Source organism: Anguilla anguilla, chromosome 3 (assembly GCF_013347855.1).
Source record: "Anguilla anguilla isolate fAngAng1 chromosome 3, fAngAng1.pri, whole genome shotgun sequence".
NCBI classification, from domain to species: domain Eukaryota; kingdom Metazoa; phylum Chordata; class Actinopteri; order Anguilliformes; family Anguillidae; genus Anguilla; species Anguilla anguilla.
Genome location: NC_049203.1, coordinates 42,045,024 through 42,071,178, shown reverse-complemented (window position 1 = coordinate 42,071,178; position 26,155 = coordinate 42,045,024). Strand labels below are relative to the sequence as shown.

Here is a 26,155-nt window from a genome sequence, read left to right as displayed (position 1 = left end):
GCTGAAACATCACAGATGTCTGCCAGGCTATCCTGGCATCTGTGACTACTGCTTGGGATTCTTTCCCACCTTCAGAAATGGCAAGCATAGTGACAGGTCATCAAACTATGTGGTAACATGAAGCACACCTTGCATAGTGAAGAAAAGAGAAAATATCTACAAATATACACTACCGGTCAAAAGTTTTAGAACACCTTGATTTTTCCAGTTTTTATTGAAATTTATGCAGTTGTCTCAATGTACTCTGAAATTAAAGCATAGAACAAATAAACAATTGGAGAAAAAAAAAAGAAATCATGGAATCGTTCTATTTAACACAATTTATTCAAATTTTTTGACTCATCAAAGTAGCCACCTTTTGCAGATATAACAGCTGAACACACTCGTGGCATTCGTTCTGCAATGGAAATCAAATATTGTTCAGAAAGATCTTCCCAACACTGTTGCAAAAGTTCCCACAAATGTGTTGCACTTGTAGGTTGCCTTCTGGCCAGTTCAACCCAAACCAGCTTGATGGGGTTTAAGTCCGGAGACTGCTGACTATTCCATTATTTGAAGCCTACTGTCTTGTTATTTTCTTCTAAGATAGTTCTGACATAGCCTGGAGGTATGTTCTGGGTCATTATCTTGCTGTAGGATGAACCCCAGACAAACTAGGCATTATCTAAAGGGTATTGCATGGTGCTGCAAAATGCTGTGGTAGCCCATTTGGTTCAAGGTGCCATTCACTCTGTGCAAGTCACCAACTCTGGATCCAGTAAAAGAGCTCCAGACCATCACGCTTCCTCCTCCATGTTTGACAGTTGGTGTCACACACTGAGGAACCATCCTTTCACCTACTCGACAGCATACAAAAACCCTGTGTGATGAAACGAAGATTTCAAATTTGGATTCATCGGTCTATAAGACCTTCTTCCAGTCGTCAGTAGTCCACTGCCAGTGCTTCATGGCCCAGGCAAGCCTCTTTTTCTTATTTAGCCATTTTAGCAATGACTTTCGTACTGCCACTCGACCTGTCAAACCTGCAGCTTGAAATCTTCTCTTCAGAGTTGAAACTGAGTCTTGCTTACTTCGACCACTGTTAAGTTGTGCTTGAAGCTGTTGTCCTGTGCGCCGCCTATCACACAAGCTGTTGACTCTCAGAAACTTGTCTTCTGATTCTGTTGTGGCTTTGGGTCTGCCGGACCTCTTCCTGTCAGAGTTTCCTCCAGTTTCCAAGTGCCTTTCGATGGTGTAGGAAACTGTACTCACTGACACCGTGGCTTGCCTTGCAATTTCTCAAAAGGAAAGTACACTTCTAAGGCTTATAACGGTCTGTCTGACTTTCTTTGTTAATTGCCTTTTTCTCGCTATTATGATAGCAATATACCACTTCCTGCAGTGCAAAATTGTCCAAATAATGCTCCAGAGGGTGTAGTAATACAGTCTGTTCCAACACTGATTTTATACAGCCAGAGGGTTTGTGAGTAATCAACAAAAGTTGGGACACCTGTAGGAATTGTTTGCATCCACTTTCAAGGCTTAATTTACTTCCATTGCTGCAGAAAAGCTGTACGTTGTTAACCCATCACTTGTTCCCTGAAAAAGGCCTTTTTTATAACTCTGATATTTACATTATTTTTCAGTTTTTGGTAACCTGAAATTTTTTTTAAATCGGCTGGCAGTTTACCACTTACCTTTGTACTGTCAAGGGAAACACCTCCATTTCAGGTTCGAAACTTAACACAGAAATCAAGGAAGAAGTTCTCAAAATTTCTTAACCGGTTTATTTCCAGAGTCTGGAGGAGATTACCACCCAGAGATTTGGACAGGGATTCCCCTTTTTGTCACAGTGACCTCTCCAAACCAGGATAGGACCATAGCTTTTATAATGTGAAAACCTTATCTTTTGCTTTCGTCACCACCTTTCCCTTCCACGTCTACAGTGGGCCCCTGTGTCTTAAATAACTTTCTGGCGAAAAACATGTTTTTCTCAGCTAAGATTCAGCTACATCTTCCTACTGTCATAGTGACCACTGATAAAGTAAACAGTACCAGGCTGTAGACTGGCCTTGAAGGCAGGCGCAGCTGCTGGTCCTCAAAGAATAATCAGACCACCATAACCTGTATTTTCCAAAGGCCCTCTGCACAGAGTGTAATGAATAAAACGGTATTAAGAACATATATCATTAATGCTTATGCATAAATGTGAATAAAATAATGGTTAAATCTGGATTTTCCTCAACAGTACCATTTCAGGTCATTCACTGGTCTTGAGCTGCTTAAATTTCAATAAAACTGGAAAAATTGAGGTGTTCGAAAACTTTTGACCGGTAGTGTATATAGTCGGGATTGACTCAACCCTGACACATCTAGCTGAGATGCCTATATATACAAATCTGAGGTGTCATGGTATCTCCTTTCCTGGAGAGTCTTACTATCACTTAAGAGATATTGAACACAAAACTATTAATGGGGTGAGGGGCCCTGCATGGCCACAGAAGGCCATAAAGATCATGGTATCTCTTTTTGATTTTAAGTTTGAATGTCTATGTTTCAAATATTTGTTGAGGCTTGTCAGTGTGTAATTTACATTTTTATAAGCAGTTCCAGTTTCAAGCAAAGGTCTGCCTGGTATTACTAGCCTTCTCACATGGATATTTTGTCTGAAAATAGAGATTGCACTACTGGCTGCACTTAACAATTATTGCCTACGACTATCACATCTGTTGTTAAAAGCAGAAGTAAATTTCCATTTTTGCAGAGTTATTTAAAGTTACAATCTCGAAGATTTCCGTTTCGTTCTCTTTGGCGGTACCAATGGCGAGAAGCGGTAATTGCAGGTGTGTTTTTGGACCTCACTTCCCATCCAACCGGATCCAACCAGTGTCGCCTGTGTGTCGTCAGTCAGTTGGCATGCCATCTATAACACTAACTATTTACTGAATAAAAAACGGTTGTTATAAAAGTAACGTTATGTACATATTCATTGTCTAACATTAGGCTAACTCAAGGTGTCTTTACACTGCCGAGCCGGGTTAAAATGCCGTAGCAAACCTGGGGTAGAATTAGTGATGATCAATTTCTGCAAACGTTCTTTATCCACCTTTTGCCCGGTATTAACATATTTACACTGCAGAGAAGAATTCGCGGGATTCGCTGTGGCTCCTGCAATTATGTATCTCGTGCACAATAAGCAGTCTTTTTCGTGAATGATTGTTGTGCGGTATTTTTGAAACAACTGCCTTGCAAAATGTTACCCCTGGTGTTTCTGGTTTTGCTAGCTAAACTGTTCGAGAATAAAGCTGAGCTGGGTGTTAAATTAGCAATCAGAACAAGAAGAATAAAACAAAAACAAAGGAGACTTCATCAAAAAGGGCATAAAGGCTGAAGGAACATATGAGGAAGCGTGATAAAATAATAACAATGCTAATCCATACTGCCGTATTCTTTTATTTCGTTTTCTCGTGACGTCTTCAGAAATCAGACCCGGCTCTGCTCCACATACCCAGGCTTTATTCCGATCATTATAATATATTGATGAACTCGATGGCAATGTAAATAACGGTAACGTTAAGGCCAGTTCAGATCAATGAATCGCAATGAGGCGAAACGGTTTGAGAATGTTGCAGAGAAAATTGCAGCAGTGTGAACTGGCTAGTAGCAGAGCCGTTGCCTGCCCTGAGGTTTTAAAAGACCGATCTTGTCAAATCGCCAAGTGCAGTTTTAGAACGTTTACAATCAGACGTCTTGGAATTTTGCACGTTGCATCCAGTCTCGTTGCGAATCATTCATCTGAACTGGCCTTAAGTTAGCTACAATGCAACTGTGCAACAAGCTAGCATTGCATTCGAGAGATGGTTTGCGAGGTCGGCTAGGGTTAGCTAGCGTTTTTTCTAATTGTTAGCTGACATTAGATTGTGTTAATTACATTAGCTAGCTAGCTAACACAACGTTACCTGATATGAGAGATGGATACTGTGCGCAACGTTGTCTAAACTAATGTTGTCTTTCTTGACATGGTCCGGTAGCTAGCGTTAGCTGTGCAAATAGCTATGTAATTTAGTAAAGTTACGTTGTCATTAAATGTAATACTAAATCTACATCAACAAATAATATGATCTCTCATGTTACACAAAAACTTTTTAGGGTTCCATAACTCCCCCAAACCCCCCTTTCTCTGTTATTGTAACGCATGCAGACACCGGAAAAAACAGTACGCCGCTCACACACAAGTGAGTTGAAGAGCGAGCCTGTTGCGTTAGTTCCGCCTACCCTCTCAGGCGGACCAACCACTGATGGGTGATGGAAAACGCATCACTAACTATGCGCCGCTTGTGATTTTTTCCCGGGAATGTCGCCACAGACACCCAGTTCTTTAGTCATCAATTATTATTATAATAATAATAATAATATTAATTAATATAATAATAGGCTCAATCACCATTGTGTTACCTAATTCGGCGATAGATAGTGACTTAACAGACATTTGTTTTAATGAAAATCTTCAAGATTATTACTTTAAAGTTGAGGCCAAAAGTTTACATACACCTAGGCTAAAGATAATCAAACTCAGTTTTTCCACAACTCTGCACATTTCATGTTACCATACATTTCTTTTGGCAAGTCAATTAGGACATCTACTTTGATCTTATCGGAGGTAATTTTAAAAGAATCGAATAGAGACAGGTTTATTTCAGCTTTAATTCACTATATCAAGTTCACGTTTATTTATATAGCACATTTAATACACGAGGAAATCCAATGTGCTTTACACAGAAAAAATGCACGTTCGTGTATATACATGTATAAAATATAAATATAAAAGCAAACATACACTTGAATATACACATTTATAAAATAAAGAGAAAAAATAAAGTTCAAAATGTATAAAATAAATATGAAAAAGCATTAGTCAAAGGCTACAGAAAAGAGGAAGGTTTTGAGCCCACTCTTAAAAATAATGTATTGTAAAACAATTGTATGCAAATATAAAAATATTGGGACCACACAGACACTGTTCAGGAAGGAGGCACAAATTAACTCCCAGGGCTGAACGAACTTCGGTCCGAAAGATTCAACTGAACCTGAACAAAGGAACTGGTGAAGGAGTTTGAGGCATCAGGTACAAAAGCATCTACATCCACCAATTAAGAGAATCCTAAATCATGGCCTGAAAGGCTGTTGCGAAAGGAAGAAGTCCCTATGCCAAGATCGGCATAACAAAGCCAGAATGAAGTTTGCAGGTGATCACCAGGACAAAGACCTAGCCTTTTGAAGGAGTGTTCTCTGGTCAGATGAAACTAAAATTGAACTGTTTGGCCATAATGATCAGCGCTATGTATGGAGCAAAAAGGGTGAGGCTTTCAATCCGAAGAACACCAACCCAACTATGAAGCATGGGAGTGGCAGCATCATGTTGTGGGTGTGTTTTTCAGGAAAAGGGACTGGTGCACTTCAGAAAATAGATAGCATCATGTGGAAGGAGGATTATCTAGAAATACTGAAGCAACACCTCACGACATCAGCTAGAAAGTTAAAACTTGGTCACAACTGGGTCTTCCAATAGGCAATGAACCTATGCATACCTCCAAAGTTGTAACAAAATGGCTTAAAGACAACAAAGTCAAAGTATTGGAGTGGCCATCACAAAGCCCTGACCTGAATCCCATCGAAAATCTGTGGACTGAACTGAAAAAGCGTGTCCGAGCAAGGAGGCCCACAAACCTGGCTGAGTTACACCAGTTCTGTCAGGAGGAATGAGCAAAAAGTCCGGCACATTATTGTCAGAAGCTTGTGGAAGGCTACCCCAAGCGTTTTATTCATGTTAAGCAATTAAAAAGCAATGCCACCAAATACTAACAAAGTGTAAATTTTTTACCCACTGAAAATCTGATATAGTACATAAAAGCTGAAATAAATCTCTTAGGTATTTTGAAAATGACCTAAATGTAAATAAAGTAGATACCCTAATTGACTAAACATGAAATTTATGATAACATGAAATGTGTGGAGTTGTGAAAAATTTAGTTTGAATGTATTTAGCCTTGGTGTATGTAAACGTTTGGCCTCAACTGTGTGTGTATATACATACATGCATATATGTAAATACACATATAATTAAAAAAAACATTTTGTGCAAGTTAAATGTTATATAACTGCTCTCATTTCTAACGTAGGCGCTTCCCACTGCTTCGCACGAAATATATCATACCCCTGTACAACATTTAAAAATACGTCAGCATGTGCGCGGCAGCAAGTAATCATACTGAATTTAACACGAGTGTTGCTTTCAAACATTGCTGTCAATCATCTGTGCTTAATTAGTGGCAATTACTTTATCAACTTACATTACTGAGCTGGTGCAAATGGAATAATTGTTCGAGGAGGTGCATGACAAAGAGACGATCGTTACCTCTCGTTGGCGGAGGACGGAAGTACAACGAGAAAACAAGGGGAGGAAAACTGGTGGCCTTACTCATGATGGTGTGCTTTACTGGCACTGACAACAGCAAATGATTCCAAATGAAAATTCCATACCTAGATTCAACTCTAGACCTTTCGTTAGCTTTCTTCTGCATTAACTAATAATGCAAAGACGTAGGCTACAGCTGGCCAAAAAACCGTCGAGCAGTTGGTCCCATTACTTCTGGTCACCTAAAATGGGGGTGGGGGTGTCTATGCATAAAAAGTAATTCCTACACGGATCAACCCGATATGGATATAAAAACCTTCAAGCTAAAGCTGACTCTACTCTGCACTTTAACGGATATTTGTGGTTTTATTTCAAATGTACAGAGCCAAAACAATTCATAATGACACTGTCCAAATACTTTTGCATTTAACGGTATATGCTCCAGCATTGGTTCCCAAGTTATTATTTTTTTCGGCTAGTGGGTGTGGTTTGAGGGAATTTGAACGCGCAACGCTTAGTGCACTTCAGCAGTCTACGGAACTGTTTAAAGCGGTCCCTAGTCGAAGGAAATGGCTACACTACATGAGAGAGGAATTCCCTTGAGCGCAGTGAGTAACATTCTTTAATCTGGATATTTGGATGGCTGTGGTAATACAATTTATTCCGTTACATCCCCATTTTTCATAGGATGTTTTTTTGTGGCCGAATTTAAAAACGAAAGTTTCGCCTTCACTGTTTCGCTGTAAGTTTAACTTCACGCCTCACCGATTTGACATAGATTTTCCTCCCCTGCACAGCTGAATCCTAAATTCCTGCACACAAACTCCACCAGTCACACCTGGCCCTTCAGTGCCATCGCAGAGCTTGTCGGTGAGTCATCTGTAAGAGGTTCTATGCTTGTTATGTTTCAATGATTAATCAACTATTAAGTAATTATTAAATGAAGTACGCCACGATACTGCGATAGCTCCAGAAGATGAGGTAAGTCTTAGTCACCTGGGTGCTTTAGAATGCTTGATATAATTAATTATTCACTTGGAATTATCCTTCATTTTACCAAGTCATACAGAGTAATATTAACGATATATTTTCCCAGTGAGGCCTGGCAAAGAAAGAAGCATGCAAACGAGGTCCCTTCTTGGCCAGTAAATAATTTGAGGTGATTCCAAGTATTTGGAACATAGAGCACTGGAAAGTTATTTTGACGGTGGTGCTGAACGTAAGTAGCAAGAGCTTAAATGTGTGTGCATACGTGTTCCACGTGAACAAGCCATGGAAGTATAGACTTTTACATTTAAATATCTGTAAATGCTGTACATATATTAAAATATCACATTTTGAATAATTCCAAAAATATTTGAAATGTTAATTTTATAGGTTAAATAGTACTTAGACTTACCCAACAAATCAAAAACCAACTTTATAGCAGATTTAAGATGAAATGTTTATTAAATGGACAAAGAAATTTTGGCCATTAGAAATAAAATAGAAACGGTACACTTAGGAAATTAGGCTCACTACTGATAATTAATCATGGGGAAAAAGACATCCAATTGAAATTACCAAAGAGAAAGCAATAGCAGAGAGAGAGAGAGAGATCAGTAACAGCATACCTTGTTAGAGAATTAGCCTTCTGACTTCAGTTCGGCTGGGAAAAATGAAAAAACAAGGTAGAAACAATAACTGAACCAGCACACAACTAAGGGACCACCCTAAAAAATGAAAATGCTTATTCTCTGCTAGCTACCTATTCCACAGCGGTCCTAAATACTTCAGCAAGACCCTTGGGTGATGTCAAGTGTGAGAATTAAAGGGGGTTGAGTTCCTTTATGCCACAGACTGGCTTATCTAAAAACTGATTTGCTGAATTGTTTTTGGTGAAATGTATTCAAGTTGGCAGAAGCAGGACTAAGCAGCATAGTTTTATTATCACAAGTAACAGCTTTCAGCCTCTATTTTTAAGGAGACCAAACAAGGGCATCAGCACGTTTCATTGTGTAAGGAGAGGGTGTATGTGTGGAGAGGCGAGAGAAGGAGAAACATTCAAATGCCTTATGATCAGTCAACCAAAGCTGGCCACTCTGCAACAATTTAATATTGTATGACAACTAACAGTTCATCTGTATAAAACCATACTGTTCCTCTCTTTCATATGCTGTATTCTAAAAACTAGCTGTTTGACAAGACGAATGCCTGGATTAAACAATAAATCTGATGGGGAAATAATATGAAAATGTACAAACGGGTTTTCTTACCAAATTTATTCACATACAGATTTATGTGAATAAGACGACAACATTTTAAAGTATAAAATAAGCCATTGTCTCTGTAGAGATGAATTATGTCTAGGGAAAGATGGTGTTCTTGGCTTGCTTTCTTCTGATATGCCGTGCACATATCATGTTCTTCGGAAGGCACTCTGAGAATGGGATTGAAAGGCACTGCATGAATAAAATGTTTTATTTTTAGATTTGTTGTCTGCTGGGGTAGCAACGTAGTGTCATATTTCAAGGAACTCTGTCAACAGAAGAAATGTGAATGAGGCATAGGTTGATATATAACTTTCTCACTTAAAGATATAGGCCCCCAGATTCAGTATTTGTCTGTTATATGAAATTCATGGATTTCTTAAGTCAGACTTCAGAACAAATACTGACTGAATCCACGCCATAGTGTGTACATACATACGCACAAAAACAAATAAACAGTGTGTGCAGCACAATACATGCATGCATACACATGCCTTCTGAATGGAGCCTGTAACCATTGGAATATGCTTTCAGACAATGCCTATGACCCAGATGTCCAGGCCAAGCAGTTTTGGATCGACTGGACTGTGATAAACAACCAGGATTGCCTCACCTTCATGGACAATGGGGCTGGGTTGACCAGAAACAGAATGCATAAGATGCTAAGGTCAGTCACAGTCATTCAGTCAGTCAATCTGCTGCATGTCAACCAGAGTTTCCCAAAAGCCGGTACTCCCAAGACCCACTTAATGAACATTTCCATGTGATGTACCTTTGTTAAAATGTTGCTTTTATATGGTCAAATATGCATATAGCCTAGTGTTTGAACATGTTAAAAAGGTTCCACGTGCAATGCATGTAACTGGTGCTGTATTTAATTCAACTGATGTGTGTATCAATGGAAAATGTTCACAAGGTGCCCCCTAGTGGGCCTCAGGAAGGTTGTAAGCTTATTTCATAGAAATTATTTTCCCCTGAAAACAAATAGCATTTTAGTTTTGGAGCCACTAGACTGGTTTGAATGCCATACCCTATCTTCTGTTGTTTGAGGAGGCTAACAGAATTGTTGAACATGTTACATTTGTTTAAGGACAGGACCATAGAGGTCAGTGATGTGCAGTACCAAGCTGCAGTAACTGGATAACATGACAAAAGGCATCAAAGGATTGCAGTGTTTATGAGGAATTGGATGCTACAGAAGTACTGCATTGTTGTGTCCTTGGATGCTTTAAATAAACATATCTCTGCATTGGAAAGCAGGGTAATAAATGAGTGCAAAGATAATTTATTCTTCCCATATTTTATGTAAGACTTCATTAGAATATCGGTTTCCAGCCTGATAATATGGAATAAGGATTGGGGAAAGGGGAAGAAACAAAATACAAAGGTAGAACAATGAAGAACAGTGCAGGGAGAATTTAGGACTGAAGTATTGTGTGTTTTTAGAGATCTATAATGTAATGTACAATATATGTAAGTGTTAGTTGTTGAGTGCCTACCTGACCACGCATTACAGTGCTTTACAATGTCACAGCAAAACATAACGGAACAATACACATAAATTGAGGCACATGTAAAAGTCAGAGAACATAAACAATTCATTAAAAACAAACTTGTGAAATAAGACAGAAAATGTAAAACCATGAAAAATTTAAATGGCTTTAGTCTGTATATAGTGACAGTGGGATTCACTCAAAAATTGACTAACAAGACAGTATGATGCTGTATTCAGTACTGAGTTTATGAGCTGTAAATATTTGTAAATAGTTGCCGGCTGTAGGCTAAACTAGTTTTGTGTCTCAGTTTTGGGTTCAGTGATAAGCGCTCTGCTAAAGGCCATGTTCCAGTGGGTCTCTATGGAAACGGGTTCAAGTCAGGCTCCATGCGTCTGGGGAAGGATGTCATTGTCTTCTCCAAAACCCGGGACACCATGAGTGTGGGGCTCCTGTCCCAGACATACCTGGCGGCCATTCGGGCTCAGCACATCGTGGTGCCCATCGTCACCTTCAGACGTCACGGACAAAGCCAGTATCCTTCTGTTGAGGAATATGCAGATTTAATCATTATCTTATACACATTTATGCATAATCATTATTGATATATGTTGGCATAATCAACATTGATATATGTTTTTAATACCGTTTTATTCATTACACTCTGTGCAGAGGGCCTTTGGAAAGTGCAGGATGTAATGGTCTGATTGTTTTGTGAGGGCCGGAGCTGTGCCTGCCTTCAAGGCCAGTCCACAGCCTGGTACTGTTTATCTTATCAGTGGTTACTAGGACAGTGGGAAGATGTAGCTGAATCTTAATTAATTAAAAATCGGTTTTCACCAGAAAGGTATGCAGGACTGAGGGGCCCACTGTATTGAAATGATATATGGTCAAGGTTGTTAGTGGAGAAAGATGTTTCTGTTAGAAAATTTGAGGATGTGGAAGGGAAGGTGGTGATGAAATCAAAAGATTTTCACATTATAAAAGGTATGGACCTATCTTGGTTTAATGAGCTCACTGATGAGACAGGGAATCCCTGTTCAACTCCGTAGGTGATCTCCTCCAGATTTTCAAAGGGGGTACTTTGAAAGTTGCATAAAGAATCCGCACACCTGACACACTGCTGCTACATGGATTAATGACCATCTACAGGAATAGATTGTTATTAACATACACTTTTGCGAAAATGTATATTTTTTGTTCCTATCTCTTGCTTTGGGCCAAATGGAAATGAACAAAATAAAAGCTTTTTTTATCACATATCTTTTAAAAATAGCTATTGGCTCATGGAACATTCCTACACAATAATTCAAAATGATTTGAAAATATATATGACCACTGCCTGAGATTGCTCTGCTAAAAGGTAGATGACAGATGCTTGGTTATATTTAACAATAAATAATATAACTGACATGGCCTTGCAATTGTCACTGGGGTTAATTTACATTTTCATAACATTCCCACAGGCCCAATAGTACAGTTGGTGCTTTTTCAATAGGCAACAGCACCACCATTTGGTTTTTATCTTAGCAGCTGACCCCTGCCCTTGACCGTTGACCTCACCCAGTATGGAGGGTGCCACTAGCCTGCAGGCCATCCTGAAACACTCCCTTTTTAAAACAGAGAGGGAGTTGTTTGCTGAGCTCAGAATCATCAACGCCACTGGCTCCACTGGCACCCGGATAATTATCTGGAACCTCCAGAGGTGTGAGTTCTAATGTACAAATGTTCTGGTGTGGTCTATATGGTATATATCAACAGTGTTTGTGTGCTTGCTTGTGCATGCTTGTGTATGAAACTTATGTGTGTGTGTGTGCGTGCGTGCGTGCGTGCGTGTGTGTGTGTATCTGTAAAGTGGTAAATGTCATGTAATTATTTAGGCAAAATGGCTGCCTTTTTGTCTGACAGAATAACGAACGGGAAAACCGAGTTTGACTTCACCACGGACAGGTATGACATCCGTATCTGGAGGGACGTGTGTGAGGTCAAACAGTTCGGCCGGAGTACAGAATCTGTCCCTGAGAGCGAGTACTCCCTGCAGGTGAACACTGTGTGGGGTGGGGCTGGTTTTACTGGGCTGGTAGGCTGGAGGCAGTTGGGTCTCATTAACCGTGTAGTGATTCTATGAGCGGTTTCAGGGAGCAGCCTTTCAATTTGATCTAGCCTGGCCCAGAAATAACAGGACAAAATGGTAATTTTGTGTACAAGATATTTTCTCTAAACCAGTAGTGTTCTAGCCATCCCGATGTTTACGTTTTTTAAGTGTATTGATTGTATTGTTAAAATATCTTCATATATGCAGTATATAGGCATATTGTATGATAAAATACAAAACAAGTATTGCTAAAAAGTGTATCTGTTTCTCGCTTTGCTATATGTTTGCTGTTTTTCAGGCGTACTGCAGCATTCTGTACCTGAAGCCCCGAATGCAGATCATCATCAGGGGACGGAAGGTGCGGACCCAGCTGGTCTCCAAGAGTCTTGCCTACATTGCTAATGACAATTATAGACCCGCCTTCCTTGTATCCTTTTTTTTGCTGTGAATGTTGACTGGATGGAGAATAGGTTCCACTGCACATGAAAAGTAGCTTCTGTGGAATAGTCCACATTAGCATGCATAAAAAGTCAGAACTTGCTTCCTGTTATGCATGATTGGCATTCTTGGTCAGCATGGTAAAGATAATGCGAAAATAGGTTTAGGTCATTTTTGTTTTAGACCTTGTCTGTAAAAATGTATATTCAAGAAACAGACTAATAATATTGTATGTATGCATTGATTAAATAAATGGCATGTGCCACAAAAGTGTGTGCAAAAAGAATGGACCAATGAGATACTAGTGCATGTTTGTTAAACGGGGAAAAGCATGCTGACCGGTTTTGTAACATAAACCTCCCCTCCAGAATTTCTGTCTGTCTGCCCTTCTCTGTGAGTTTTCTGAACAAGCCTGAGAGTAAACGTGTCCGCATAACCTTTGGATACAACACAATGAGCAAGGAGCAGTACGGAATCATGATGTACCACAGAAACCGGCTGATCAAAGCGTATGAGCGCGTGGGCTGCCAGCGCAAGGTGAGAACAGTTTGAAGTCATCCTTGCTTTTCAAATGAACCTTCCTGTGTGTTTAGTTTCAAATTTGTGATGGGGTGGCTATAGAGTACATCCACGTTTTCAGTAATACGAGCAGAACTTATATGTAACCCAGGATAAGCTGCTGATTTTAGCTGTGTGAAATATTATTGCATGCATTGTTAGGTAGGTTTTTATACCTACAGTTCTGTACAAATATCTGAGACCACCCTTAAGTTTATTCAATTTTCAGTCAAATCAGCCATTCAAATTAATTTTAAAAATATTATTTTTTTCAGTGTCAGATGATAATGCAAGAAACCATATTTAACAGAAGATTACAGAAAAAGCCTCCACCACTACATATATCAAATATCAGAAATAGTCAGAATTAGTCAATAACTCTGTCTTTAATGTACCCTATGACTAAGTCTTCCATCCTTCCAATAAAAAAAACAGCTGTGTCCTCCAAATAAAAGTTGTTACCAAAAGTGTCAGTGACATCATGCTAGAGCCCTCTGCCTTCAAAAGTGACTCTTAAGACAAACTACTTCCCAAACGCACTTTAGCTGCTTTGCAGATATCTTTGTCATGTGCATCAAAAATGGGTAAAGGGGATATTTCTTATTAGATTAGATATACAATATTTCAACTTCATAAATAAGAGGAAAGTAAATTTCCAAACATTTCCAGTTTCCAAAACTGGATTTCAAAAGATTATTGCAAGATACTGAGAAAACGGGGCTCCTAATAACCATGCAAGAACTGGTAGTCCACTGATACTATAACCATCACAAAGACAGTACTTAAAGATTTTAACTATGGGGGGGAAAAATCAAGCTCCACTCTTGCTTCAGAACTGAAGAAATCAACAGGTGTTTCTGTCATTCCTTTCACTGTGAGGACAACTCAGCACCATGGGTCTTAAAGGACCTGCAGCTGTCAAACCATTTCTGAGAAAAGTAAATCAACAAAAGAAGAAAATTAAAAATAAATAAAAAAAACTAAAAAAAACTAGTACATGCAGCTGGATGAGAAGTGGAATAAGGTTTTATGGACCAATTTGACATTTTTGGAAGTAAGAGAATGCATTTTGTATTCTGCTGAAGTAATGAAAGACTCAAAACCATGTCTACAACTGTCAGTCACACACACTGGAGAATCAGTGGAGGTTTGGGGTTGTCTAACAACATCTGGAGTTTATGATTTGATTTTGATTGAGGGCATTATGACTTCTGATAAATACAATCAAATCTTAACATACAGTATCGTACAATACCCTCTGCAATGTTTGATTGTGAGCATTCTACAGCAAGATAATGACCCCATGCACACTGCTAAGAACATCAAGCTGGAGTTCTCAGAACAATGGACTGGCCTTCCCAGAGTCCCGACCTTTGCATCATTGAATGTGTTTGGGATTACATTTGAGAGAAGCAGAAAATGCAACCAACTTCTAATACTGAACTGAGGAAGTGTGTATAATAAGCCTGGAAAAATAACTGCAGATTTCTTAAAAAAATAAAAATTACTCAAAACAAGTCTCCCAAATAAAGGGAAGCTGTAATAAGGGCAAAGGGTGGACACTAAATGCTGAAAGATTTGATATTGTACATTTGTTTTAAATATATGTTCACTGCATTATTACCTGACACTGAAAAATAACTTGCACTTACTGACTGTTTTCACTGGAAAGTAAATTAAAGAAAGGGTGGTCTCAGTACAGGTGCACAGTACTGTATGTACAAGGGTAAAGCGATGTACTGACTTTTGCCTCACCATACATATTATTCAGCTTTGTGTCAAGACATTTTTGAAATGGTTGTTAACCTGATTCTGACTAATTTGATGAACTGTGAAAGCCAAACCTGTTTAGTGTTTGCTTATGGTTCAGGCTTGGTTTTTGTCCAATTTTCATTTCTGTTTCCTCTGAAGCATCTTAGCGACAATGTCTTTAAAATTAAAATTGAAAAGTGAAACAGACATTTAAGTAAATACAGTTGCTTTGATTTGGTTTGTCAGCAAGGAATTGACATACCTTGACCTAATCCTGTTTATTATTCCTGATCAGGCTCGAGATCGACTTGGTTGTTATGTTAGTTGGTGTCTGACTTACTGCCTTGCCTGAGCCAAATTACTTGTTCTGTGTAGTTGGACATTACTGAACTTTTTCTCTGTCTCAAAGGTTCTAATACATTTCCTCTTCCACATTTCATTTTAAAGTTTAATTGCAAGAAATAATGCAGCAAATAACTCCTTCCTTAAATGTCTGAGCAGGCCGACAGCAGAGGAGTGGGAGTTATTGGTGTCATTGAATGCGATTTCCTCCAGCCAACACACAACAAGCAGGATTTTGACAACACCGATAAATACAGGTTATACTCCAGTTATACTCTATAACACTATGTTTGTTATGTCTGAAAATAAATAACATTTTTAAATATATTTTTGATGTCATTTAATTTTTTGGTTTTTCATACTTTGAGATACTTTCCATTATATTTTCCATTTGAATAAAAAATCTGTCTAAAATTTCTTGTATATTAAGTTTTAAAAACCTCAAACCCCAAATTCCACACCATTACTTATTAGAATATTTTAAATAAAGCAATACATCCTGTCGTTCAAATCCATAAGAGTGCCATACAGTGTGTGTATGTGTGTATATGTGTGTATATGTGTGTTTATGTGTGTGTATGTGTGTGTGTGTGTGTGTATATATATATATATGCACTCACCGGCCACTTCATTAGGTGACAGGAGTGGCACCCGGTGTGGTCTTCTGCTGCTGTAGCCCATCTGCTTCAAGGTTTGACGTGTGCGTTCAGAGATGCTGTTCTGCATACCTCGGTTGTAACGAGTGGTTATTTAAGTTACTGTTGCCTTTCTATCAGCTTGAACCAATTGGGCCTTTCTCCTCTGACCTCTGCCATCAACAAGGCATTTTCGCCCAGAAAACTGTCGCTCACTGGATATTTTATCTTTTTCGGACCATTCTCTGTAAACCCTAGAGATGGTTGTGCGTGAAAATCTCAGTAGATCAGCAGTTTCTCAAACCAGCCCGTCTGGGACCAACAGCCATGCCACTTTCAAAGTCACTTAAATCACCTTTCTTCCCCATTCTGATGCTTGGTTTGAACTTCAGCAGATTGTCTTGACTATGTCTATATGCCTAAATGCATTGAGTTGCTGCCATGTGATTGGCTGATTAGATATTTGCATTAACGAGTGCAATTTGCAGTTGAACAGGTGTACCTAATGAAGTGGCCGGTGACTGTGTGTATATGTGTGTGTGTATATATATATATATATATACACACACACACACATACACATACATGCAGCGCAAAAATATTAGGCCTCCTGGGGTTTAAAAAAAAAACTCTAGGTAGAGAAGAATTCAGTTAATATATGTGCATTTATTGAATAACATATCAAAGGGAAAAAATTACTTTTATTTCTACCTACAATAACACAAAAAAGAAGTTCTATATATTAAACCTTGATTGTGAAACCTTGACATATCCTGTATGATACTTGTCTGCAGGAAGACCATGTATAATCTAGGTGTTAAGCTGGAGGAGTACTGGAATGAAATTCGATACAAGCGCAAGAAAGAGGACCCCAAGTGCAGTACACCCATAGAGGATGCTGTGTGAGTGTTCCAGAATAATAACCTTTGTTAGCTTTAAAGGTTGTGGTTGCTCTAAAAATATTTTGTTGGCTGGCTAATTGTTTTCCAGGACATTTTTGCAATTCTCTCATTTTCCATGACTTCCAAATCTATCAGAAAAGTCCAGGTTTTCCAGTACATGTGGGAACAGTCTTAAAATAATTTTTAAAAAAGGCTTTATCTATGGTGCTTACAGTAATACGGTGGTCACTAAACAGAAATATAAAACCATGATTAATATTTAAAAGCAATTGAAACTAAAAACTAATAAATACAGAAATGTTGAATAGTTAGTGTGAGACCATACTGTGAATCTGTGTCTGGCAATTTTGTTTCTTACATTAATAACTGGTTGCTGAGATCCTTCCTAATGTTTTTCAGTGTACAGCTGTGCTTGACCATGTTTCTGCTCTTGGGTGTATGGTATGAGCCTCTGTTTGACCATGCCTTTGCTCTTTGAACTCTTTGAAGAAAATTTCCGGATCAAAGCTGGGTCCAGTGTGACAACTGCCTGAAGTGGAGAAGGCTTCCAGATGGCATCGACTGTGGCCTGCTGCCCAAGAAGTGGTTCTGCCAGATGAACCCAGACCCCCAGTTCAGGTGACACTCATGAGGGGCAGAATGTCAGATATTTTGGGGTGAGACCAATGTGGGGGTAGGGGTGGCAGTTTGTTCACACTACATGTTGCATGCTGATCCGAGGCGGAAAGGTCCACATCCTTACCTTTGATCATGGAGTCAGTCAGTCTAACTGTAGGGTGAGGGGTGTTTTTTTGGCAGGAGATTTAGATGTCTTCCCTTATCCACTGATTGACTCGACTCAGTGTAAGAAGACATTTCAGTGTGTCAAGACTCCTGTCGGCACCTCTTCACCTCACTAGACATGAATGGTGCCAACACTAATTAAATTATTTTTCCCTTAACTTGGCTCAGTTGGAGTAAAATTCTTGGCTCTTCCTCTTGTTCTGACCTTTTTACTATTTACAATGTAGGCATTCAGTAGATACTTTTAGCCAAAGAAACTTAAAGGTACATTTAATGCCAACAGAGCTGGAGATATGGTGTTAGAAAAAAAAAATGTATAACGTGTTGTTCCAGGAGCTGCCAAGCGGAGGAAGAGCCTGAAGATTCAGATGAGGATCAGCGGTCATACCCAAAACCCTACAAACGACAGTAAGATGTTTCACTTTGTTTTTAGTAATGGGATAATGCGGTATCATTAATTTCATAATGAGTGGAGCTCAGGGGTCGTTCTAAAATGCATCGACAGAACAGTTCACACATCAATTTCAGTTTCAGCATTGTTGTGAGCTGACAGCCAAAAAATCAAGACCAATGGCGTATTTCTAAGAGGTAGTGAGTTTGACATGGAGAGAATAAATTAATCTTTAACTGGAACACATTTTCAATTTATGCAAATGTCTTCAATAATATTCTTAGAATAGCTAAGAAAAAAACAGGTTGGAGGGGGTGGTAGCAATTGCAGAGCAGCAGGGAGGAGAACATTATTTATAGTAGACACTGTTGGGTTGTACAAGTTAGGGTGTAGAGTGCCACAGTTTGTAGTCTTAAAACCCAGAAGTGAATTGAGCCATGGGTTCTCTGCATATTTACAATTTATTCACTTTTTTATTTTGATTCCTGCAGAAAATAAGGTCTTTGGTTAACATGAGCTTACAAGAGTTACATGTTTTTTCCATAACATAAATTGCAGCCATTAGTATCAATATTCAGCCCTGAATTTCGAAGCTGTTATGTGCTTTAAAATGATAAGTTGCTAACAAGGTGTTATTGAAACCACAACAACGGTCGTATTCCTCTAACTACCACTCAAGTTTCCATACTAGCCCTCCTACACTCGACAACCGTTGTAGTTTCAATACAGAAACTTCTTAGCAACTTTTTAAAGTACATAACAACTTCAAAATTCACATTGAGATATTATTGGGTGTAATTTGTGGTAGAACAAAGCATGAATCTCTCCTAAGCTTATGCTAATCACAGACATTATTTTCTACAGGAATCAAAATCCCTATGGAAAAAAAAACAAATCAACTGAGGGAACCCATGGTGGAAGAAGCTTCTGGGTTGGCCTACAAAAATATGTCATCAATATGGGACTCTAGAGGGAGGTCAAGGTAAACAGATGGTCATCAAAACACACATCCCAAACACCTAGGCCTATAGATAGCCAAGGCCTACACAACACATCAGAACAAACATCCAAAAAAGAGGCATGGTTTGGCACAGCCACTGTTCACATTGTAGTAGGCTAGCAGGGTATGAATACAGTGCATTGGCTATGCTATGCATTTACAGAATCCCAACTTGATCACTGGCCTAGGAGTTCGCTAGCCACCTAGCTAGGTATCAAGTATTACTGCAGCCAAATACTGCACTATTGATTAGCTAAAAATCTAATCACATTATAATGAAATCCACCCATTACCACCTTCACACCCTTCAAACTCGCTAAAGCTGCAGAGGGGAATGCACAATCAATATCGCCCCAATATATAACACCAAGACGAAAAATTCTTTAATGTGGGGGATCATAACAAAAACCATACAACCCATTGCTTACGCATGGTAAGAATTTTTTATATCACAGGGAAACAGCAGCTTGTTTCAGAGCTGATATAACTAAACACATTTTCATCCGCCCTACTTACAGTTTTGGAGCTTGAAAATTATCTGATGCTTTCACTTTAAGAAACATTGTATGTGATTAACAGTTGTCCTGAAATGAAACTTCACGATCAAGGCAGCTTTGCCCATGCAAATCAAATCAAAAACACTTTGAAAGGAACTTTTATCTACTCACTCATTTAAAGGGCATCCAACCAGCCATGTGTTGTGAACAATTGTCAGAATCTTCTTGGAGTTGAGCTTCTGAGCTCTGATGCTATTGTTAATATAGCCAGTCTATTCAGTCTCTCCTGCTCTGTTGCTTCTCAGGTAGTCCTTGATTCATTTTAATTTGGAAAATGACCACTCCCCTGTTGTGACTGTGACAGGCAAAGTAGCCTACACACCTCATCTGAAGGTAGACATTTCCAGATAGTGTGCCACAATAAGCATTCTGTCAGGACCACTGTCATCAAAGTAGAACTTTATTGACAATAAAGGCAATACAGTTATGTTTGGCGGTATGGCTCTGTTCTGGAGCTCTCCCTCCAACCACGCAGCCCGCGTGGATAAGGCCGGGAGGCCAGCAGCCAAACCCCCCTAGAGGGGTACACACAGAACAGATCCAGCAGCAAAGCAAGTTCTTAACACATAGGGATGGAGCAATGCAATTTCTTAACACATAGGGATGGAGCAATACAAATTCTTAACACATAGGAATGGAGAAATGCAAATTCTTGACGCATGGGGATGGAGCTGGGGTGGTGGAGGGGATTTACGAAGCAACGTGCAGCGCTTGCATGCAGGAGGAGCAGCCGAATGAGTAGAGGGAGGCTGTTTAAGTAGACCGCCCTGTTAGTGAATGTACTGTGATAGGCGAACATCACTCAGCTGAGCCATCAGCTGATTCAGCCGGAGCGCTTGACTCTTGTGGCCTGCCAGAACTACGCGATGCTCCATTTGTCCCAACTTGGGATACGGCAATGTGTGAATGACGGCAGTTGAGCAGGGACAGTTATTTACATATTCCTAATGAAGGCTAATAGTGGTCAGACGTTTTGTCGTGTTTGAGTCGGCAACTTTTTTTTTTTTAAGCCATCCATACATCCATTTTTTTTCTGAGATCCACTTTTGTTTTTATAAACCATTCTGATATGTTGAACTAAGGGCTTATAAAGCAAATGCCATATACTAGTTGCATATTAAATTATCAATATATCTTGCGCCATATGCATTTGACTGTAAAGAACCTGTGCAGGACCCCAAGTAATGAATTACTTGTGCCTGCTGTTTGCAATTTTCATTCTCTGATTTGTTGGTCAAGATGGAGACTAGGGTGAGCAATGCCCAACCCTGCCCACCCCTGTCTCCGCCCCTGGTGGAGCTACAATGCATTGTCACTGACTTTTGAACCAATCAATAGGTTTTGTCCTGCACAGCAAACCATAATTTCTGATTCAATTCAGTGACTCACTGATAATACAGGATATGGTAGCGTTACACTGTATTGGTTCCTTGAAACCTCATTCTCCCATTTCTACTGGCTCTTGTGTTCTTTTGTCCATTCACAGCACAGATGTGGTTAATGAGCTGTGCTATATGTTGATGTGTTTTGTGGCACAGGAGGAAGACTAGTAAAACTCAGATTGATGCAAATGATGGAGGACAGGTAGGACGTGTCTATATGGCATAACTTCCCTGAAAGTTACACTCTTGCATTGCCTGTATGCCTGTGTGGTTGGGCTCAATGGGAACTCACTGCTCTATAAATATACACCTTTTAAAATAATGTTGCATTTGTTGTTGTTTGTAATGGTGATTATTATTATTATTAGCTATAATAATCTTAACCTCTTCTTTAAAAATTCTGATGTCTGTCACATAAATATGCACTCTATTTAAAAAAGAAAAAACAGGGAAAATAGCTATGAATTAATGGAAAAACATTGGAACCATGGTTCCTTTCTTCTAGAAATTTACAGTAGTGCTTTAATCTTTTCCATCTTCTTCCTTTGTTGGGTCAGTCTAACCCTATGACATATGACACATCAGTGAATGAGGGGATGAACACAGTGTGAGGTGGTTAAGAATAAATTACCCTCGTGCGAAAACGGCATGCAAAAACAGTTGCCAAACAGTTGTCCTGGGTACTTGGTTTTAGGTTCTTTAAAATCCCAAATCTTTACACTCTTTGTTAGACATTACCAATGGAAATCAACCCAATTCTGTCCTGCATGCAATTGTTGATATTTGTCTTTGTATTTTTAATACATTGCAATAACATTCTGCATGCGGGGTTTCAATTAGGTGCTTGTCCCATCTAGAATAGTCCTAGCAACGGAATGGACCTCATACTTCACTTCTGTGTATTGCAATACACATTCCTATCAACAGTATTGGTTATTTTATAGAATTTTACATTACTTTTATCCAAAGTGATGTACAATAAGTTCAGTCTTTAAGTACATCATTATATACATGTGTTATATGTAGGTATTGTCTAGAGTGAAAAGGTGTCTGCTTTCCTGACGTCTGGGCAATTTCTAAAAGATCATTATTTCTTTCCAGATCTTTCTGGACACGGTTGCTATGAAGCCTGCAGCAGTAGGTCCCTCTCAATGCAGTACTGCTCTGGATAGCTCTGGCTCCCCTGACCCTGGTCCTCTTGGCTGTAGCCTTATCGACCCCATTCCTCTGGGGCGTGCAAGTAAGAACAGCACTGGTGAGAGCAGCGCAGGTTTAAGCATCGTAGGTATGAGAAGGGCAGATGAGAACAGGGCAGGTATGAGTCGAGCAGGTGAGAACAGGGTAGGTATGAGTAGAGCAGGTGAGAACAGGGCAGGTATGAGTAGAGCAGTCGAGAGCAGAGCAGGGGAGAACAGTACAGGTATGAGCATGGCAGGTATGAGGAGAGCAGGTGAAACCAGCACAGGTATGAGTAGAGCAGGCGAAACCAGCACAGGTATGAGTAGAGCAGGTGAGAACAGGGCAGGTATGAGTAGAGCAGGTGAGAACAGGGCAGGTATGAGTAGAGCAGGTGAAACCAGCACAGGTATGAGTAGAGCAGGTGAAACCAGCACAGGTATGAGTAGAGCAGGTGAGAGCAGCACAGGTATGAGAAGGGCAGGTATTACTAGAGCAGGTGAGAGCAGTGCAGGTATGAGCAGGGCAGGTACTGTGTGGGCAGGGCAGGTCAGCACAGTGCAGGTGTAAGCAGCATGGAGAAGCTTGGACAGCAGTCAGACAGCAGTCTTAACAAGCACAGTTTGTTTGACTGAGTGTGCTGAATTCCTCTAACTAAATCGGCTTTATGACTTCCTGTGTTCTGCAGGTTGTCGCCTTCCTACAAACAAGATGCCGATTGTCAATGCCAGCTCCTTTTCCTCTGCCCTCGCCAGGTAAAAAAGCTTCTTGAGTGTGTGGCTAACATACTTGCACTTCATGGTAATTATATGAAAGATTACTACTGTAGACCATAGATCATTGAAAAAGGCACTGATGTTCCCTGTGCTCCTGATCTGAGCCTGACCAAAGTAACCAAATATCCTTTTCGTAACTTTTTATATTATGATAAATGACATGATATGCATTTGCTGTGTTTGAATGCTTCCATGCCCCCACTCCTCTTGCAGGGTGAAACAAAAACTGGCCAACCAAGTTCCCATGGTGATGCCAATGGAGACCTTCGCCTTGACAACCTCTTCATCTCCACCACTACCCAAGCAGCTCACTTCCACCAGAGGCCAGACAGGCCGCAGGCTCACAGTGAGGAGGGCGGAGAGGAAGAGGGAGGGGGCAGGAGTGAGGGCAGGAGAGTTAGAGGTAGAGGGGGGCATGATTACCTGGCCAGGGCAGAATTGGAAACGCAGGCGGGTTGCGCTGGAGCGGTCTGAAAGACAGATGGAGAGAGCGAAGGCCACAGTGACCATAATGGAGGTGGAAGGGGGGGAGGAGAAGAAGGAACAGTGGGTTCAGCTGGAGGCACAGCAGGAGCAGCAGGACCGCCTGGTGGAGCTGATGCAGGCAGCCTCTCAGGAGCGCGACCTGTGCAGGGAGCAGGTTCGGGAGCTTCAGAAGGAAGTGGAGGAGCTGAAAACCAAGTGCGCCGCCCTGGAGTCCATCAGGGGAGAGAGAACTGAGCTCAGCCACAGGGTGAGTTTGGCCCAAAGTAGCTGTGTTCTCCAGGGCTTGCAGAACTCAGCTTGTAATCTTAGAGGTTGCAGGCTCAAGCCCCATTTTAGATGGGGACACTGCTGCTATACTTTACTTTTTATAAGTTATTTAATGTGATATGCTTCAGTAAATATACAATTATATTAATCGATAGTTTGTAAGAATAAAAAAATAAGTTGCTCAGGATAAGAGCATTCCCTAAGCAAATAAATGATAAAAATAAAGGTAAAAGGTTGGTGTGTCAGTGTTGCAGTGATTACGTCATTTTACTTGATGCAAATTCAGGGAAATGTAGGCATGCGTATTTGTTAGTAAAACATTCCTTCAGTCCACCACCAGAAAGCTAGTCATCATAAAAGTTAAATGGCCACAGTTTTGAACTGTGTCTTTCTGGCCTTCATAGGAGTGACTTAAATGGCTGAAGTTTATGAATTGTCTGAATTTATCTCCTGGTCACACAGCTGACTCTCTTGTGTCTTTTGTCCCCTCTAACCCTACTCTCCCCCACACATGTCTCTCACTGCTGTCCTGACTATAACCCCTATCCTCTTTACTATAACTCCTCCCTCTTATCTATAACCCCTTCCTCCTGTCTATAACCCCATCCTCTTGACGATAACCCCCACCCTTCTGACTATAACACCTTCCTCCTGCTGGCTGAGCTCAGCTGGAGAATGTGGAGGTTGAGAGAGGAGCTCTTTCTTCTCAGTGTGAGCAGCTGAAGACAGAGCTGGAGGACCTTAAGAGAGAGCTGGAGGATCTGAGGGAGGCAGGGAGCAGGGCCTTCAGCCCCAGTCCAGGTGAAGACTACAGGTGAGCAAGGACACCTTCATGCATAAGTACTGAACCTGTCAGGGGCAACCTCCGCTACACACATCCCATCCATTTCATAGCGCTCCATACCACAACACAGGCACATTCCTCTGTATCCAAGGTTGTGCTGTTTCCAGGTTCTACACCTGGATGAGGAATCCTTTCTTATTCCTCAATGACTAACCCTGTGGCTCACACTAAAGTTACATGCTATACATGAAGCTGGTAAAGTGTCTTCGGCCTAATTTGTACTTTATCGCACAACATTTTTAACAAGTGTCGTATGACCAAAATTGCACAATTTTTTTTTTCAGAGAAGGCCAGCGGGGAGGGTTCTGTTGTCTCTATGGTAATGAGATGCCAAACTGCTGATGTTTACATTTGTGAAAACATGGCGGCACCTGGTGAAATTATTGAGAAATAGGAGGAGGAAGACATTTTTTTTAAAGCACGATGTGATCAGAAAAAAAAGCTGGGGAAAACAAGGCACATATGTTCTAGTTAAACTGATGTATTACATGCTGTATGAAGGACAAGCATTTCTACCAGTTCAGTGACTTAATTAACCACATCTATCCCTACATCACACAGATGATATTTATTCTGATTGTTTCTCCTCTGTTCTCTCCATATTTATGAACACTGGTCCACACCATAATAATAAAGTGGAGCAAACAACGAATTTTGGTGATCTGTCCGGTCACATTTCACTATAGAATAAATAAAATTTGAGAGGTGCACGACAGAAAAATGTACTTTTTTCAGTTGAAAATATGTCAATTTCGCAGTACAACACCTATCACAAGGGTCATGTGATGAAGTATAAATCAGGCTTCACGTGGCAGTATAATGAATCGTCATGAACCATAGTTTCACGGACAAGGCAATTTGTACATTCGCTTCAGTATGGTGTCACAACAAAGTTTTGCTGGCACTACTCAGGATTGTACAGTAGATGATCTTTTAACCTTTAACCTTTAACCTTGCTCTGTCTCAGGCTGAGGAGCCTGCGCCAGAGTGTGGGCCGCCTCCTAGTGACCTTTGTGCCCGCGCTGAACTTGGACCAGGTTGACTATAACAGCAACATCATCGACAAAATCCTGGAGCAGGTCCTGTACGAGGTCACATAGCTGAATTTATAGAACTCTTCACACCTTTTTCTGTCCTACATTTATTCTGTACAGTTTAATAAACTTGCCTTTGAGTTAAAATGGTTTGTGTGGTTAACATCTGTATTCAGTTTCAATATTCAGTATTTTGCAGAATATTTTTATTTCAATTTATACCTGATTTTATCACATTATTCCCAACAATGAACTCAACGGGCAGTATTCACGGGTGGGAAGCCGGTGAGACTACCTGGGGTCCTCTAGAATGTGTCAGAAGTGGAATTAGTGATTGGAAACACACAGTTTCCAATCTTTTAATAGTATTCTGAGTAGAACACCTTGTTTCTGTATAAGAGACGTCAAGGCTGTATTCAAATTCCACAGAGAATTCTCCTCCTTGGTGAGCCAGTGAAATTGATTTGGCGTTTAGAACGATAATTAGTGTATTTTTTCATTTCATTTTCTGAATCAAACCGCAATATTATTAGTCGACTCGACAGTAAAGTAAATGAAAACGACGAAAAAAAACGCGTTTTGTCGACGGATTGTTCAGTTC

At 40.1% G+C, this 26,155-nt stretch overlaps 1 protein-coding gene across 4 annotated transcripts; it reads left to right on the top strand.

Annotated features, from left to right (window-relative positions):
• Positions 1–6,760: 6,760 nt before the first annotated feature.
• On the top strand, positions 6,761–25,701 carry LOC118223335 (MORC family CW-type zinc finger protein 3-like). Of its 4 annotated transcripts, none has more exons than XM_035409722.1 (18): positions 6,761–7,002; positions 7,192–7,264; positions 9,178–9,310; positions 10,447–10,671; positions 11,704–11,841; positions 12,045–12,177; positions 12,530–12,658; positions 13,087–13,206; positions 15,481–15,578; positions 16,751–16,858; positions 17,348–17,476; positions 17,975–18,049; positions 21,128–21,173; positions 22,073–22,226; positions 22,836–22,902; positions 23,137–23,656; positions 24,345–24,490; positions 25,488–25,701. In XM_035409722.1, exons 1-18 carry the CDS (start codon positions 6,964–6,966, stop codon positions 25,618–25,620), a joined length of 2,466 nt encoding a protein of 821 aa, XP_035265613.1. In that variant the 5' UTR covers positions 6,761–6,963; the 3' UTR covers positions 25,621–25,701. The 4 variants fall into 4 exon arrangements, with proteins under 4 accessions (XP_035265613.1, XP_035265610.1, XP_035265611.1 ...); XM_035409719.1 differs by having other exon boundaries at positions 11,686–11,841; XM_035409720.1 differs by having other exon boundaries at positions 6,763–7,002; positions 11,686–11,841; positions 22,073–22,211.
• The last annotated feature ends 454 nt before the right edge of the window (positions 25,702–26,155 follow it).